This window comes from Clinocottus analis, unplaced genomic scaffold (assembly GCF_023055335.1).
Source record: "Clinocottus analis isolate CAN_PGR_092001 unplaced genomic scaffold, fCliAna1.0.p SCAF_21, whole genome shotgun sequence".
In the NCBI taxonomy this organism is placed as follows: domain Eukaryota; kingdom Metazoa; phylum Chordata; class Actinopteri; order Perciformes; family Cottidae; genus Clinocottus; species Clinocottus analis.
Window position 1 is genome coordinate 812,090 of NW_027175943.1, and position 17,119 is coordinate 829,208.

A 17,119-nucleotide genomic window follows, 5' to 3' on the forward strand; every position below is an offset into this window, starting at 1 on the left:
TTTCAGAGCAAAGAGCAAAGAAAAACATCCAGCAGGAACTGCCGACTGCACCCGTTTCAGGAGAACACCTGGAGAACACCTGGAGAACACCTGGAGCTCACCTGGAGAACACCTGGAGAACACCTGGAGAACACCTGGAGCTCACCTGGAGCTCACCTAGAGCTCACCTGGAGCTCACCTGGAGCTCACCTAGAGCTCACCTGGAGCTCACCTGGAGCTCACCTAGAGCTCACCTGGAGCTCACCTGGAGAACACCTGGAGAACACCTGGAGCTCACCTGGAGCTCACCTGGAGCTCACCTAGAGCTCACCTGGAGCTCACCTAGAGCTCACCTGGAGCGGGCAGGTAACAGCCTCTGTGTTTCAGGAGTTCAGAGTTCGGTGTGTTTTATGTTCCTGATCTCTTGTTTTGCGTCTTCTTCGTGTTTCATGTTTCAAGATCCATTAACAGGAAATAACCTGGAGTTATTTCTGGAAGAGATGGAATGTGAAAATAAAGGAATAGCACAAACAGCTGAAGTATTTGCCATCATAACAGCTTTAGTAATACAAACAAATGGACTAAAAAGAACACAATATAACAGATGGTTTCTATCGTAGACTCAGAAATGTGTGAACTCAGAGGCTTTAAGAACCACAGAGGGCGTTAAATGCTGAGGAAAAATCCAATAAAGAGGTAGACAGGATGGCACGAAAGACTAAACTAGTTGCTTAAAGATGTAACCGAGTAGAATCGAGAGAATAAACAACAAATACAAACAACTTGGGAAGTCACAGACGAAGAGATTCTCCAGAAAGGTGATGATGTTCATCTGAAACAGGAGCCAGTGACGAGTGAGGGTTCAGATCATTCAATGTACCAGCAGACGCACACCAGACCCTGAACGTCACACTCAACCTCTCACCTGAGAGGATTTGTGAGTGTGACGTTGGCTTGGCACGAGTAGGAATAATGGCTTACTCATTCAGACGATATCAAATAATCAGTAACTGCTCTTGTATCAATATTTAACACCACAAAGTCCAGAGAGCGGAGTTACCAGGACATGAAGGGACGAACAGGAAGCCAGTAAACCTAAAACGACTGCTAAAAAGTCATTTACCACTTTCCCTCCTAGCTATGTTCATGAAACTTTAGTCCTGCTCCAGCTCTCTCGCCCGGTCTCTTCACGCCTTCACACCGAAGGAGGAACCTGAGAGAGAGCGACGAGCTACAAAGACTGAGATACAAAGACTGAGCTACAAATACTGAGCTACAAATACTGAGATACAAAGACTGAGCTACAAATACTGAGATACAAAGACTGAGCTACAAAGACTGAGCTACAAATACTGAGCTACAAAGACTGAGATACAAAGACTGAGCTACAAAGACTGAGCTACAAATACTGAGATACAAAGACTGAGATATAAAGACTGAGATATAAAGACTGAGCTACAAATACTGAGCTACAAAGACTGAGCTACAAAGACTGAGATACAAAGACTTAGCTACAAAGACTGAGATACAAAGACTGAGATATAAAGACTGAGATACAAAGACTGAGATACAAAGACTGAGATACAAAGACTGAGCTACAAAGACTGAGCTACAAATACTGAGATACAAAGACTGAGATATAAAGACTGAGATACAAAGACTGAGCTACAAAGACTGAGCTACAAATACTGAGATACAAAGACTGAGATACAAAGACTGAGATATAAAGACTGAGATACAAAGACTGAGCTACAAAGACTGAGATACAAAGACTGAGCTACAAAGACTGAGATACAAAGACCAGCACATATTGTACTTTAACCCCTGAAAACTGTGGAACCTCCTTTCACCTGTTACAATACTTGTGTACTCTTGTATACTTCCATATATACTTCATGTACTTGCAGAGGCCCAGCTCGACATGTCTCTTCTTCTGTAAATAACTTCAAACAAACGTTGCTCTTCTGCAGCCCGTCGGCAGCAGAAGAGGAACTGGGACTGGAACTGGTCCGGCCGGTTACCAAACTGGTTCTCAGACAGAATAATCCTAAACATTTGCAAAGATATGAACGTTCACAACTTGAGTTTCACGTTACTCTTTTAACCAGATTAATTTTTTACTTCAACAAAACGACTAAAGGATCAACTCCATAAACAATGAAATCAACAATAATTACAAACTGTGCCTGTGTGTGTGTGTGTGTGTGTGTGTGTGTGTGTGTGTGTGTGTGTGTGTGTGTGTGTGTGTGTGTGTTGTGGTCATGAAGGTGACATGTTTGTTTGTGTCACAGGTAGATGATGATGGTGATGATGGTGATGATGATGACGGCTCCTCTCCTCCTGGTGGAGGCGTCTTCCTCGCTGCTCACTTCAGGTAAAGAGAGAACGAAGCGGTCGTGTCGTCGGGTGTCAGGTGTTTGAATCCCTCTGCTCTGCCGCGTGTCGTAGGGCTGCAGCGGGCCTCTGCGTGCCCAGAGAGGTGGCTCCTCTGTGGGGAGAGCTGCTTCTCCTTCCGCCCCGTGTGGAGCTCCTGGACCAACGCAGAGGTACCAACCAGAAGCTTAATGTGTGACCGTGAACCACGGCTTAACGTGTGTGTGTGTGTGCATGCATGTGTGTGTGTGTGTGTGTGTGTGTGTGTGTAGTTGCTGTGCTCTCAGGAAGGAGGTCACCTGGCCTCCCTCCACTCTCAGGAGGAGCTGCTGCTGCTGCGTGAGGCGGCTCACCTGCAGCAGGTGTGGCTGGCTGGACGCCAACAGGTAACGAAGATAATAAAAACACAACAAGTACTTCCCTCTGAGATGTACTGCAGTAGAAGTACACGCTTAAAAACGTTCTTTCCTCTCGGCAGAATGGCTCTTGGTTTTGGAGCGACGACTCCCCCTTCAGGTCCAGTGGTTGGACCAATCAGAGGCAGGGAGAAGCCAAAGAAGGCGGGGCTTGCATGGCAATGACACCAAAAAGTAAATAAAGAACAAAAAGACCTGGAAATAAAGGATTATTATTGTTAATAGATTAATTATTATATTAACAGTGTTTAATTCATTTGACTAAACACATTGTGTTGTCATACAGAAGTGTGTGTGTCTTGTGTTCAGCTGCAGCGCTCAGCAGCGCCCCCTGTGGAGAGCTCAGGTTCTACATCTGCTCCACCAGAGCCGGGTCAGCTCCCAGTGACCGGAAACCAGTCCACCCAGGTGAGCCTACTGGTTGTTGTCACTGTACATGTGTTACCAGTGAAAAATACTTCATATGAATATTTTATACTCCTCTCATACACCTCAGAGGTACATATTGTATTTTCTTACGGTACTACACTTCAGACTACATATTGTACTTTTTACTGTTCTCCACTTTTGTTTAATTTAAACATTTAAATGCTCAATCAGCACTTTTACTTTACTTTCCCGGTGTAGTCAAAGTACTTCTCCTGCAAGAAGATGTAATAGTACTTCTCCTATAGAAAGGCGAGGTAATACTTCTCCTATAGAAAGGCGAGGTAGTACTTCTCCTATAGGAAGGCGAGGTAGTACTTCTCCTATAGAAAGGCCAGGTAGTACTTCTCCTATAGGAAGGCGAGGTAGTACTTCTCCTTTAGGAAGGCGAGGTAGTACTTCTCCTTTAGGAAGGCGAGGTAGTACTTCTCCTTTAGGAAGGCGAGGTAGTACTTCTCCTGCAGGAAGGCGAGGTAGTACTTCTCCTGCAGGAAGGCCAGGTAGTACTTCTCCTTTAGGAAGGCCAGGTAGTACTTCTCCTTTAGGAAGGCGAGGTAGTACTTCTCCTTTAGGAAGGCGAGGTAGTACTTCTCCTGCAGGAAGGCCAGGTAGTACTTCTCCTTTAGGAAGGCCAGGTAGTACTTCTCCTTTAGGAAGGCGAGGTAGTACTTCTCCTGCAGGAAGGCGAGGTAGTACTTCTCCTGCAGGAAGGCCAGGTAGTACTTCTCCTTTAGGAAGGCCAGGTAGTACTTCTCCTTTAGGAAGGCGAGGTAGTACTTCTCCTTTAGGAAGGCGAGGTAGTACTTCTCCTTTAGGAAGGCGAGGTAGTACTTCTCCTGCAGGAAGGCGAGGTAGTACTTCTCCTGCAGGAAGGCCAGGTAGTACTTCTCCTTTAGGAAGGCCAGGTAGTACTTCTCCTTTAGGAAGGCCAGGTAGTACTTCTCCTTTAGGAAGGCGAGGTAGTACTTCTCCTTTAGGAAGGCGAGGTAGTACTTCTCCTTTAGGAAGGCGAGGTAGTACTTCTCCTGCAGGAAGGCATGGTAGTACTTAATAAGGGATAAAGTAAACACTTGCCAGTAACCTTTCAGCGGCTCAAATTTGCTGACATACTTTGCTGCACCGACCTGGTCAATAGCAACCTCCATACCAGGTAACGAGGTAGTGGAAAATAATCTGGCTTTGTCCCTTTATTGACTTCCAAAATCTGAACAGAATCTTGATGACAAAGGCACTGCCATGTCCTTAGCAACCATGTACTTTATCTCCACTTTACTACTTCATCTTTATCTCCAACTGCTAATATTTACACTTCTCGGAAGAAACACGATAAAAATGCTGATGAATAGAAAAAGGTGTGGTAGAACTTTTCCTGTAGGAAGACAAGTAAGTACTTCTCCTGCAGGAAGGCGAGGTAGTACTTCTCCTGCAGGAAGGCGAGGTAGTACTTCTCCTGCAGGAAGGCCAGGTAGTACTTCTCCTGAAAGAAGGCGAGGTAGTACTTCTCCTGCAGGAAGGCGAGGTAGTACTTCTCCTGCAGGAAGGCGAGGTAGTACTTCTCCTGCAGGAAGGCCAGGTAGTACTTCTCCTGCAGGAAGGCGAGGTAGTACTCCTCCTGCAGGAAGGCGAGGTAGTACTTCTCCTGCATGAAGGCGTGGTAGTACTTCTCCTGAGTTTTCCCGCCCTGCTCCCTGTCTTGCAGGCCTGGTCCCCGGGGTGAGCCTGGCCGACGTGCTCTGGAGCTTCAGCTCCTCGCTGGCGGTCGACATCCTTCACTCGTCCTCCTTCGTCCGGCGGCTCCGCTCCGGGACTCTGACTCGGCGCCGCTATGACGACTTCCTCCAGCAGGAGGCGCTGTACCTGCAGCGAGTCAGCAGCACGCTGGAGGTCAGAGGGCACCGGGGGTTTGATGCCCGTTCTTCTCTTCCCGTCCCTTCACCCCGCTACTCGGTTCACCCAGAACCTCTTGTAGCGTATTCTGTGTACTTTGTTTTGAAGTACTTCTAAACTGCTTTTCCAGCTCCACAAGTACAAAGTATTTTCTCCTGTTTTCTTTTTTTTCATGGTTTCATGGCTTCATCTCTTCATGGCTTCATGGCTTCATGGTTTCATCTCTTCATGGTTTCATCTCTTCATGGCTTCATGGTTTCATCTCTTCATGGCTTCATGGTTTCATCTCTTCATGGCTTCATGGTTTCATCTCTTCATGGCTTCATCTCTTCATGGCTTCATCTCTTCATGGCTTCATCTCTTCATGGCTTCATGGCTTCATAGTTTCATGGCTTCATGGTTTCATCTCTTCATGGCTTCATGACGTCGTCCTGCAGGTTCTGGTTGGAGGTTTTCAGGAGGCTGACGAGGTGACGATTCTGCTGCTGGACACGCTGAAGCAGTACAGGAACCAGGTACTACTCTTTATTCATGTGCTTCAGGACAAAGTACATGTAAATGTGTGTATTTACACTCAATACTTTTACAACAGCTTCATGAACATTTTCACATAAAACATCAGAAGATGCAAATAAAATTTGAACATTTTACATTTAATTTTAAATATTAAATTTGTATCTGTGTCTGCATATTTTGTGTAATAGCAATTTTAATGTTGGGGTTACAGTTTTTTTTATTCAAATGTTCCTCCTCCTCCTCTTCCTCCTCCTCTTCCTCCTCCTCCTCCTCCAGAGCCTCCTCCTCCCCCTCCCCTCACCTCTCCCCCCCCAGTGGGTCCAGTCCTCCCTCCTGTCGTTCCACCATGTCGTCCTGGAGGATCCGGTCTACCTGATGGTGGCGCTGTCGGCCCGAGCCGTCCTCCGCGACTTCCTGTCCAGGGAGCTGTTGCCTGGCAACCGGCCGGCCTCCGGGTCAGAGGTCACGGCCGGCGTCCTGCGGGAGTGGAGCGCCGACACCTGGACGCTCAGGTAGAGAACGCCACCGCTCCTTCATGCAACATTCTCAATCACTGGAATACATACAAATAAAAACATTTTAATTGTAATTATATTGTATGTTTATTTAAAATGTTTGTTTTTAAAAATATTTTGTATCTTGTGTATACTGATGAAAGACATACTCACCAGTAATTTCGCACAACTTTCCTATTTAAACAGATTTTTTGTTTATTAATAATGCTCAAACCTCACGTTTCCCTCAGCGCTCAGCAACACTACCGCTTCTGTCCACAGGGGTCGCCAAAGAGCACCGCAAACTTTTATCAATCCACCGCTTTTTTCCGGTGTGAGGTATCACTGCTTCTCTTTCAGGAGAAACACCTCCTGACCTCTGACCTCTGACCTCTTGACCTCGTTACAGGTACAGGGCGCTGCTGGAGCAGCGGCAGCAGCACATGGACGTGTACCGGGCCATCAACGTCTTCAGAGATCACATGACCAACCAGAGGAGCATGCACCAGGCGTAAGAACCATGTGTGTGTGTGTGTGTGTGTGTGTGTGTGTGTGTGTGTGTGTGTGGGACCAGCAGCCTCAGTTCAGTAGCAAGTAGAAGGTGCCTTAGAAGGTGGTAGTACTAGGAGTTCTAGTAGAGTATTAGTATTTTTATTACTACAAATATTCTATTATTGTGTAATAATTATTAATTAAGTATTTAATAAAGTATTTACGTATCTAATAAAGTACTGGTGAAACTACTTACTACAGTAGTAGTATATCCATGAGTACAGCTGAGGGGTAAAGGTATTAGTACTAGTGATAGTAGATATGAGTATTGTCATTATAATATTACAATATTATGATTATTATCATGATTTATAATATGTGATTAAGTACTATTCCTTATATATTATTAATAGAAATACATGTATAAATACATTTAATTATATTTATATGTATTTGTAATAGTTTATCAGATACATCTGTGTACTTTATGTGTTTTTCCAGATTAAGCAGTGAGACGGGATGAAGGCTCCTCGTGTTGTTTCGTCTGTGGATGAAGTTTAAATAAAGTTGAAGTAAAGTTTTTGTTGAGAATCTATTTATTGTCCTAATAAAACGTCCCTGTGTTTCACAACGCCCCCTCGTGGTCTCTGTCTCCCCCTGCAGGCTCAGACGGGCACTGCACCCAAATACACAGCTTTTAAATACACAACACTACTGCAGTATTTCATCTGGTACTGCTGATACTACTGCAATTACTGCGACTACCACTACTTCTTCCACTACTACTCCTAGTACTACTACTTGTACTACCTCCATTAAAACTACAAGTACTTCTGCTACTTGTACAACTACAACAACAGCTGTACTTATACACACAAATACATGATTACTGTTTAAACACATATTACTACTTCAAATAGCATGCATGAAGTAGTAATATGAATCCTGATACTTTAATACTAGTCCGGTATTCCACTATCACTGGTATTGGTTTCTACTGAAGGTCTACTGGTTTCTACTGACAGTCTACTGGTTTCTACTAAAGGTCCACTGGTTTCTACTAAAGGTCCACTGGTTTCTACTGACAGTCTACTGGTTTCTACTGACAGTCTACTGGTTTCTACTAAAGGTCCACTGGTTTCTACTGACAGTCTACTGGTTTCTACTGACAGTCTACTGGTTTCTACTGACTGTCTACTGGTTTCTACTGACAGTCTACTGGTTTCTACTGGCAGTTTACTGGTTTCTACTAGATGGCGACTGCTTTGTACTGGCTGTATTGGTTTGTTGTGACTCTACTGGTTTCTACTGACAGTACTGGTTTCGACTGACGGTTGACTAGTTTCTACTAACGGTCTACTGGTTTCTACTGACTGTCTACTGGTTTCTACTGGCAGTTTACTGGTTTCCACTGACTGTCTACTGGTTTCTACTGGCAGTTTACTGGTTTCTACTAGATGTCGACTGCTTTGTACTGGCTGTATTGGTTTGTTGTGACTCTGCTGTTTTCTACTGGTTTCTACTGTCTGTCTGTCTGCTTGTTTCTATTGTGGCTTTCTAGCGTTTTTCTACCCGTTAAACGTACAAACGTTAAATCTCGGTATCAGTATCACAAACGTGTGTGTGTGTGTGTGTGTGTGTGTGTGTGTGTGTGCGCGCGCGCGGGTTTTTGGTTCGCGAGCGTGGACGCGTGCGCGCGGGTTCACGCGTGTCCTGCCCTTGTGTGCTATGATCCGGCGCGTGGACACACACACACACACACACACACACACACACACACACACACACACACACACACCGCATCTCTCACACACATAAAGGGAGAGAGAGAGAGAGGGAGAGGAGGCGGAAACCTCCATCTGCCCTGCTCGGTGACCGACCCGTCGTCTCCTCCGAGCAAACCGGGAAGAAAGCGAGAGGATAATGTGACAAAAGAAGAAGAAGGAGAAGAAGAAGAAGAGGGAATTCAACATGGTCTATATATAGGCTCTGCCCCGGACTGCACCACCACCACCTCCGCCTCCTCCTCCACCACCTCCGCCGCCGCCGCCACCTGCCCTCCCGGTACCGGTAAGTCACGGAGAGACGTGTCGGTCCCGGGGCGGGTTTGGCGCCAGCAGCAATGGCCGGTTATCGAGAGGGCTGGCTGACCCGGGAGAATGACTTTTGAGGTCTTATGAGGTCGGGTTACCGTTCAGCCATGTTGCAGGGAGGGGAGGGCGGAGGGGACGTGGGGGGTAACCGGGGTAACGGCTGGGCTCTTGACACCTGCCCTCGTTCCCGGTAACTGGAGGAAGAAGAAGAAGAGGAAGAAGAAGATAAAATGGCTAGTGACCGTACCAACTGCCATCCCGCACCGGGAAATGACTTAGCTAACGGCCGGGGCTCCGGGGTCTCCGACACCGAGGGGCGGGGGCGGGGAGGAGGAGGAGGAGGGGAGGGAGGGGGGGGGGTTATGGAGGAACTGGTGCCCCGGTCATTCTCGCTCCCCTGGCGGATGCGGATGCGGTTTGGCGGCAAACGAGCCCGTAACCGTGTCGCCTAGAGACAGGAGGCTGAACGGAGCGAGCGGGGTCGGGGAGGGCGAGGAGCGGGCGGCCGGTCGCCATCATTTAGTGCTCATCATTTTATTCATTTAAAATGATTTTGTGTTATTAATATGTAGATAAAATATGTTTATGAACAATTTATATTGTATATTTTATTTTTTTTTAAATGTTTTTAATTTTGACAATAATATTTTATATTTTTCAATATTAAATTATTTCATATTGTATTCTTTTTGAACACTTTATCTTTTATTTTTAAAAAAAATCCATATATTTTTAGTCTATATTCAAAATTATATATTTCTTTTTATATATATATATATATATATATATATATATATATATATATATATATATATATATATATATATATATATATTTCAATGTATATTCAAAATAAGTATTTTTACACATGTTTTTCTTAATTTAAATATTATTTTTATTTTAAATATTATTTTATATTTCCATAATTTATTCTTCTTGACCAATTTTTTTGAATCTTTAAATATATTTTAATTGTATAATATATTTATTTTCATTTATATTTAATATTTAAAATGATATATTTATTTCTTTTATCTATATATTTTACATTTCAATGCTTTATTCTTTTTGACCAATTCTTCATTGTATCCGTAGTTTTACTCTTTGAATATAATGTTTATTTTATTATTTAATACACGTGTGTGTGTGTGTGTGTGTGTGTGTGTGTGTGTGTGTGTGTGTGTGTGTGTGTGTGTGATATATATGTTTTTTTACTTTCCAAGCTGTGTTATTTTCTACGCAAATACCACAGCAGAGTGTTTACATTTTATTTATTTATTTTATTCATCAGCTGGTACAGACTGCTATTGATCATAACTGGTTATCTGTAGTTATTGATCATAACCAGTTATCTGTAGTTATTGATCATAAGCTGATAGTTGCGTTTCCTCGGTGATAACGGGAACGATTCATCCCTTATTATCGGCCTTATCCTTCAATAATTAATGAATTCACAGATTCACTTTGTTCATATTCCTTTTCTTCTCCTCCCTCTCTCCCCCTCTCCTCCTCTCGCCCTTCATCCTCTGTCTCTTTCTGCTCCTCCATCTTCTCTCCCTCCATCTCTCTCCTCCAGGTCACTGAGAGGCAGCAACAGTAAATCATGCTCTCTCCACGTCCGTATGTTAAAGAACACACTCGTCTTATTTTAGTAACGCTGCCTTCCTCCTCCTCTTCCTTCTCTCTCGCCCTCCTCTCTTCTGAGTTTTGACTCCCTCTTTCTTTACACACACACACACACAAACACACACACACATACACACACACACACACACACACTCTCACTGTAAAATGAAGCGTGGGTCGAGTGTGTTGCAGCCTCCCTCCTCTGATGCAGCCAAACGACACACACACCCTGCGAGCACAACGCGCACAAAGACACACACGGCCGGCGATGGCGAACGGACACCGGACGCAGGCGCCGGGGGTTCGAGTCCCTTCCCAACTGCCACCTCTCTCTTCAGCCCGGACGTCGGCACCAAGATGGCGTCCGACCTCCTCATCAGGCTGTCAGGTAACACACATACACGCTGACACACACACAGACACACACACACACACACCTGCTGACACACACACACACACACACACCTGCTGACACACACACACACACACACCTGCTGACACACACACACACACACACCTGCTGACACACACACATACATTCTGACACACAGACACATACACACGGACACATACATGCTGACACACAGACACATACACACGGACACATACATGCTGACACACACTAACGGACACACACAGACATGTACACAGATACAGATACACACAAATACATACACACACAGACACAAATCCATTTGCCCACATACATGTTGTGATACTGCAGTCGACTAATCAATCTGTAAACTGACAGGAAGTTGATCGATGATCATTTTGACTATTGATCAGGGATCTATATTATTGATCGAGCAAAAATGTCAAATCATCTTCTCCCATAATTCTCTTGTTTTCTAACATTCTGGCTAAACATGGAGTGATGAGTTCTCTCTGTCTCTCTCTACAGAGGCGACCCAGAAGGCCCAGGTGCATTCTGGAAGGCCGGAGGAGGCGGAGCGTCAGCGGCGTGAAGCTCTGCCGGAGGCGCGCGGCGGGCAGCAAGACGAGCCGGGCCTCGCCCTGTCACCGGACGGCCCGGGGCCGAGTCCAGAACCGCCGTCACTGTCGCACACACCCGACAGCAACGCAACCACAGACACACTGGCCTCAGACCTGCTGAGGAAACTAGCAGGTACACAGAGAGTGTGTGTGTGTGTGTGTGTGTGTGTGTGTGTTGTGTGACTGTGTTCATCCACCGACCCATCCAAGTAACCAACTACCCATCCATCTATCCATCCCTGCATCCAACCACCCATCCATCCTTTCATCCAACCAATCATCTAACCAACCATCCAACTAACCAACCATTTCACCATCCAACTAACCATCTATCCATCCAACCATCCACCCATATGTTCTTCCATCCATCATCTTCTATCGGTTCATCCATCCATCATCCACCCCTCTGCCCATCCATCCATTTGTCTATCCATCCATCCATCATCTGTCTATTCTTCCATCCATCAGTTCAAAACCAAAAGATCACTCCATCGTATTAAAATATTCGAGCATTCAGGTGTCATTGCTGCTGAATAAATGCTGACAGATTTCCCGCCAACCCCAGAGCGGCAGGAAGTGAGCAGCCAGGCGGTGCGGGTCAAAGAAGAAGAAGAACCGATGGAGGTGGACACGCTAGTGGCCCCGGAGCTCCTCCAGGATCGACCGATCCCAAGAGAGATCCCCTCGCCTTCCCAGAAGATTGCGAGCCACTGCGTCGTCAGCATCAAAACAGAAGACCAGAGCCCTGGTGGCCAAACGATGGAGGAGCAGCTGCACCCTCGAGCCAAGATGGCCGACCGGCATCTGCACGGCCTGAAGATAGAAGACACGTTTCACACCGCGGGCCGCCGGCCCGGATCCAACCCGGCACACGGCGGCGTCTCTGGAGCCAACACCTTACAGTTCAGAGTGAAGATGGAGGATCACGGAGCCAAGATGGAGGACCAGCTTCTATCTGGAGCCAAGATGGAGGATCAGCTTCTATCCGGAGCCAAGATGGCAGACCAGCTTCTATCCGGAGCGAAGATGGCAGACCAGCTTCTATCCGGAGCCAAGATGGCAGACCAGCTCCTATCTGGAGCCAAGATGGCGGACCAGCTTCTATCTGGAGCCAAGATGGCGGACCAGCTTCTATCTGGAGCCAAGATGGCAGACCAGCTTCTTTTTAAAGCCAAAATTGCAGAGCGGCCGTTCTCCGCTGCCAAGATTGGAAACAAGTTCCTCTCAGGAATCAAGATGGAGGACCAGTTTCCTTCAGGAGCCAAGATGGAGAATCAGCTTCTCTTCGGAGCAAAGATGGAGAACCGGCTTCTTTCCGGGGCCGCGATGGCGGACCGTGTTTTCTCAGGAGCGAAGGCGGAGGAGCAGCTCTTTTTCGGAGCCAAGATGGAGGAGGACCAGTTCAACCCCGGAGCCAAGATGGCTGACCAGTGCCTCAGAGCCGTGCTGTGGCAGGACATGTCGGTGAACCTGGCGTCCACGCTGCTGCACCAGCTCTCAGGTACAAACACCAGCCGCTTCTTCTGAAGCATTCATAGATCTTTTGATTACATTTATGGTGAAAATACTTATTTATTGAGTTTTAACAGTCAACTGTGAGGTTTATGAACATCTTCATGTATAATAAAACATAAATGAAGTGATGACGATGATGAACTCTTCCACCTGCAGAGAGAGTCAGTAAGTCTAACAGCCGGCTGGAGGAGAGGAAGACTCCGCCCCCCAGGAGCAGGTAACTCCGCCTCTTGCAGTTCTCTGACGCCTCAGGACTCCGTTTCAAGAGAGCGAGTAACGAGAAATGTATCAGAGGAAAAATATCAGTTTTGTGTGTGTGTGTGTGTGTGTGTGTTTCCACAGTCCGGTGCTGACGGTGAATGTGGACACACTGCGCTCCTCCCCCCTCTTGAGCTCCCAAGAACCTCCTCACGGTAACACACACAGACAGACACACACATTCACACACAGACACACACACAAACACACACACACACAGCTTTTTACGTTTTTTACTTCTGTTTGAGTACCAGCTGTTTGTTAACCCACGAGACTTAAGAAACTCTTCTGGAGGCTTCGAGAGCCTCGTTGTTGTTGTTGTTGTTGTGGTTGTTGTTGTTGTCGTCCTTCATGTGGATCTCTTCTTCTTCCTGATGAAGACATTCTGACTTGTTTTCTTCTCCAGAAACCAAAACCAGCCTCAGCAGAGATCCAGACAGCGGCTGCTCCTTCTTCTTCAGGTGAACACGAGGCTCCGCCCCCTCAGACAGCAGGAACAACTTTATTTAAACACAACACTTAAACACAACACTAACCGCTTCTTTAATGACCTTTATTAGTGTTTCATTGGGTTTATTTACTTACATCAATGTGTCTTCATTTAGTTGTGTGTGTCGTTGTGTGTCGTGTCCCGTAGCAACACTAAACGACTCCTCACCTGCCCTCAGGTGTCACGTGTGTGGCTTTGAGACGGAGGGGCGGAGCCTCTTCCAGGGTCACATGACGTCCCACCGCCAATGGGAGCACGGCTCCTTTTCGCTGCACTGCTGCTCGTGCGACCACTCGACCAATCAGGAGGCCGAGATGACGGCGCACGCCCACACGCACCTGCAAGGCATCATGGGAGAGATGAGGTGGGCAGAGACACAAGTATCCATATATCTGTGTGTTTTATAAAAGCTTTAATATTTATGTATTGTGGAGATTAAGACTTATAGTGTGAAGTTATCATAAAGTTATGGAAATATCGAAAAATAAATATTGTGAATTTTTTGTCACTTTTCATGATTTTATCCTCAAAATGTTACAACTTTGTTTCTCAAAATATTACAATTTATATTTATATTCTCAAAATATTTTGTTTTTCCCTCAAACTTCCTCAAAATATTTAAAATATATTTTGAAACTGATGCTTTTACCCTCAAAATAAAAAATATTTTAAAAACTCTTAATATTTAAAACATATTTTAAAACTCCCTCACAATATGAAATAAAAAATTCTTGTGACAATTTTATTTTTGTTTATTTTATATTATTATTATAAATTTGTATTATTATTTATGTTTTTTTGTGACCATTTTATAATGTTACAATTTTATTCTCAAAATGATTATTTTTCAGATAATATTCCTTCTCTTCCCATAAAATATTACAGATCTTAATTAAACGTGTTTCCCCCCCCCCCCCCCTCCTACCCAGATGCCCCGTCACCTCTCCCGCCTCCGTCTCCTCCGCCGCCCCGTCAGTTGCCGTGGCGACCCTGCCCGGCCCCGCCTCCTCCTCCGGCGCCCCCGACCCGCACCGCTGCCGCATCTGCCAGAGGTCGTTCCCGGGGCAACCGGAGCTGCTGGCCCACTTCCAGGGCCATCGCCAGGGCAACCAGTACCGCTGCGACCGCTGCGGTCACCTGACGCGCACCGCCAACAAGCTGGTGGAGCACGTGCGCGTGCACACGGGCGAGCGCCCGTTCACCTGCGGCCTCTGCCCCTACAGCGCCAAGCGGCGGGACAGCCTGCGGCTGCACTGCAAGGTCAAGCACCCGGGACACGTGCACGCGCAGCAGGGCCACGTGCACGCGCACGGGGGCGACCTGCGCTCCAACAAACACCTGCAGAGGCTGCACACGCCGCCGCACGCACACGCACACGCCTCCTCCTCCTCACTCCCCGCTCTTCATCCCTCGCTCTCTGACCGGGCCGGCTGGAGGGATTTGTCTCCTCTGCTCCCCATCACCACGCTCATCTCCCTGAAGCCACGTGCTCCCTCCTCCTCTTCATGCTCCTCTCCTTCATCTTCCTCCTCCTCTTCCTCCTCCAAACACTCCTTCCTCGGTTACCTCGGTCTGACCACTCCTTTGTAACGCCTCTTTTCGCTTCCTCCTCTCTTTGTCTGTGTGTCTCTTCCCTTTTCTCTCTTTCCTACCTTCCTCTTCTATCCATCCTCTCTCCTCTTCTCTCTTCCTCCTCTCTCTATCCACCTTTTCTTGCCACGTGAACCTCATTTTCCTTTGTTTCCTCTCCTTTCCTATTCTCTTTTCGTCTCCTCTCTTCTCTCCCTATCTTTGAATGTTTCCTTTTTTCTTCTTGTCACCTCTCCTCCCTCCTCTTCTTGCACTTGTCTCCTCCCTCCTTCTCTATCATCCTCCCTGCCTTTCGCCTTGTTTCCTTTTCTCTCTTCCTCCTCTCTCTATCCTCCTTTCCTTGTCTCCTCCCCCCTCCCTCCTCTGTCCTCAGCACGTCGATCAGCTCTGACCTGAGAGGTTCTTCCTCTGGGAGCATGAACCCGTCAGGATGAATTATTATTGTTGATTCTTTCAGAAACGTTTAAACTCTTCGTCACTTCAAACGTCAGAAGAAACACAAAAGCGACGACTTGAACTCTCGTTGTTTTTTTTTTTGCGCAGTTAAAATCTGCAAATATTCATTTTGAATGAATATTTATCAGGAGGAAAAAAAGCAGAAATTCACATTTGAGGAGCTTGAAAAAACAATCAGTGGATCATGAACGAAGTTTCTTCTTCACTTTGTTGATATTAATAATCATTTGAATCATGAATCTTTAATGTTTCTGGAGGTTCATGATCCTCGTGTTGTGTGTTTGTGTTCACACACGACAACACGTCTTCAGTTAAAGTCGCACTGTCGGTCGCAGACGGAGAGAAAAAAAAGAAGTTTAAGTTGTTTTGATCATAAACGACTTAAAATATTTAATTATTATTAAGTTTTATTTATTGTATTAAGAAGCAGAAGAAAATAATAATTTGTACGCACAATTTAGTGATTCATGCTCTGGATTTAATTTCACATTTTAATCCTTTTTGCACTTTCAATCGGCCACGAGATTATTATGGATTATGGATTATTCATGTTTTATTATCTTGTGTTTTAGCTGTTAATAGGATGTGAGATTAAACATAAAGAACACAGATACTGACAACAACTAACACACAAGTCTGGATTTATATAATCTACATTAAATACATCCAATGCAAGTGGGGCTTTTATTTTGAAGGGGCATCTTTGCCTTGAGAACCAAAGTGTTAAAAACAATAATAATAATAATAAATAAAGTTTAATCCTCCTCGCTGGTCCAAATGAACGTGAGTTCAATCGAGAGCACAAGTTATTAAATTGTGCTCATTGATTTGTTGTTGTTGTTGTTTTGTTTCGTTAAGCTGGAGCTCATCTGTCGCATGTCACGTGAACGCAGCATCAAACCCACCAGTCGACCAGAGGCAGAGCTTTTTATTCCCAGCTTTTAAACGTGCAACCGAACGCCCCACGGGTTGGTGATGTCACGGTGATGTCACAGCGATGCCACGGTGATGTCATCACTGACGGCGTGCCGGCCACTCGCCGCTCTTTAAAAGCTGCAGAAGAAGAAGAACGCTCCTGAAACATGAATGAATCTATCGTGTTTTTTATATTTTTATTTACAGTTTACAAAATCACAGAAAAATGAAAAGCTGATACAAAACAACAAAAATATTTTAAAATATTTTTCTGTATTTATTACTCGTATTGCTTGATTTTACCTGTGATGTATGTATATATACATCATATATATGTGTATATATATTTATTATTAGCAGCTTAATTCTCCGTCGTCGCACTAAAAGGTCAAACCGCCTGTAAAAACTAATTTGCACATAACGAATAAACGTTGAATGAAATCGTTCTTATTGTCTGTTTAGTGATTTATAGTTATTAATAATGATTTATACTTTCTGACCTCCCACAGCCCGTCATATATGTTTATTCTATTTATTGTTATTTTAATTAATCACATCGTCTCCCTCTTCAGCGTTTTATTTCTTTCTTATTTTAATTTT

At 45.3% G+C, this 17,119-nt stretch overlaps 3 protein-coding genes across 5 annotated transcripts; all 3 read left to right on the plus strand.

The window, feature by feature from the left end:
- The first annotated feature begins 2,277 nt into the window (after nt 1–2,277).
- LOC137792544 (uncharacterized) lies at nt 2,278–7,192 on the plus strand. Its single transcript, XM_068588276.1, has 10 exons — nt 2,278–2,353; nt 2,428–2,525; nt 2,673–2,738; nt 2,831–2,942; nt 3,078–3,176; nt 4,894–5,078; nt 5,519–5,596; nt 5,874–6,109; nt 6,501–6,602; nt 7,085–7,192. The coding sequence occupies exons 1-10, from the start codon at nt 2,278–2,280 to the stop codon at nt 7,104–7,106; spliced, it is 1,074 nt and encodes a 357-aa protein (XP_068444377.1). The 3' UTR covers nt 7,107–7,192.
- On the plus strand, nt 3,205–4,414 carry LOC137792123 (MARCO-like protein). The gene is made up of 4 exons (XM_068587604.1): nt 3,205–3,215; nt 3,663–3,856; nt 4,064–4,153; nt 4,407–4,414. Exons 1-4 carry the CDS (start codon nt 3,205–3,207, stop codon nt 4,412–4,414), a joined length of 303 nt encoding a protein of 100 aa, XP_068443705.1.
- Nucleotides 7,193–8,351: 1,159 nt separating the features above from the next.
- On the plus strand, nt 8,352–16,938 carry LOC137792513 (uncharacterized). Of its 3 annotated transcripts, XM_068588243.1 has the most exons (10): nt 8,352–8,653; nt 10,253–10,296; nt 10,514–10,690; nt 11,204–11,428; nt 11,861–12,796; nt 12,967–13,027; nt 13,153–13,223; nt 13,475–13,529; nt 13,737–13,922; nt 14,488–16,938. In XM_068588243.1, exons 3-10 carry the CDS (start codon nt 10,660–10,662, stop codon nt 15,146–15,148), a joined length of 2,226 nt encoding a protein of 741 aa, XP_068444344.1. In that variant the 5' UTR covers nt 8,352–8,653; nt 10,253–10,296; nt 10,514–10,659; the 3' UTR covers nt 15,149–16,938. The 3 variants fall into 3 exon arrangements, with proteins under 3 accessions (XP_068444344.1, XP_068444345.1, XP_068444343.1); XM_068588244.1 differs by having other exon boundaries at nt 10,253–10,690; nt 11,764–12,796; XM_068588242.1 differs by having other exon boundaries at nt 10,253–10,690.
- Nucleotides 16,939–17,119: the final 181 nt, after the last annotated feature.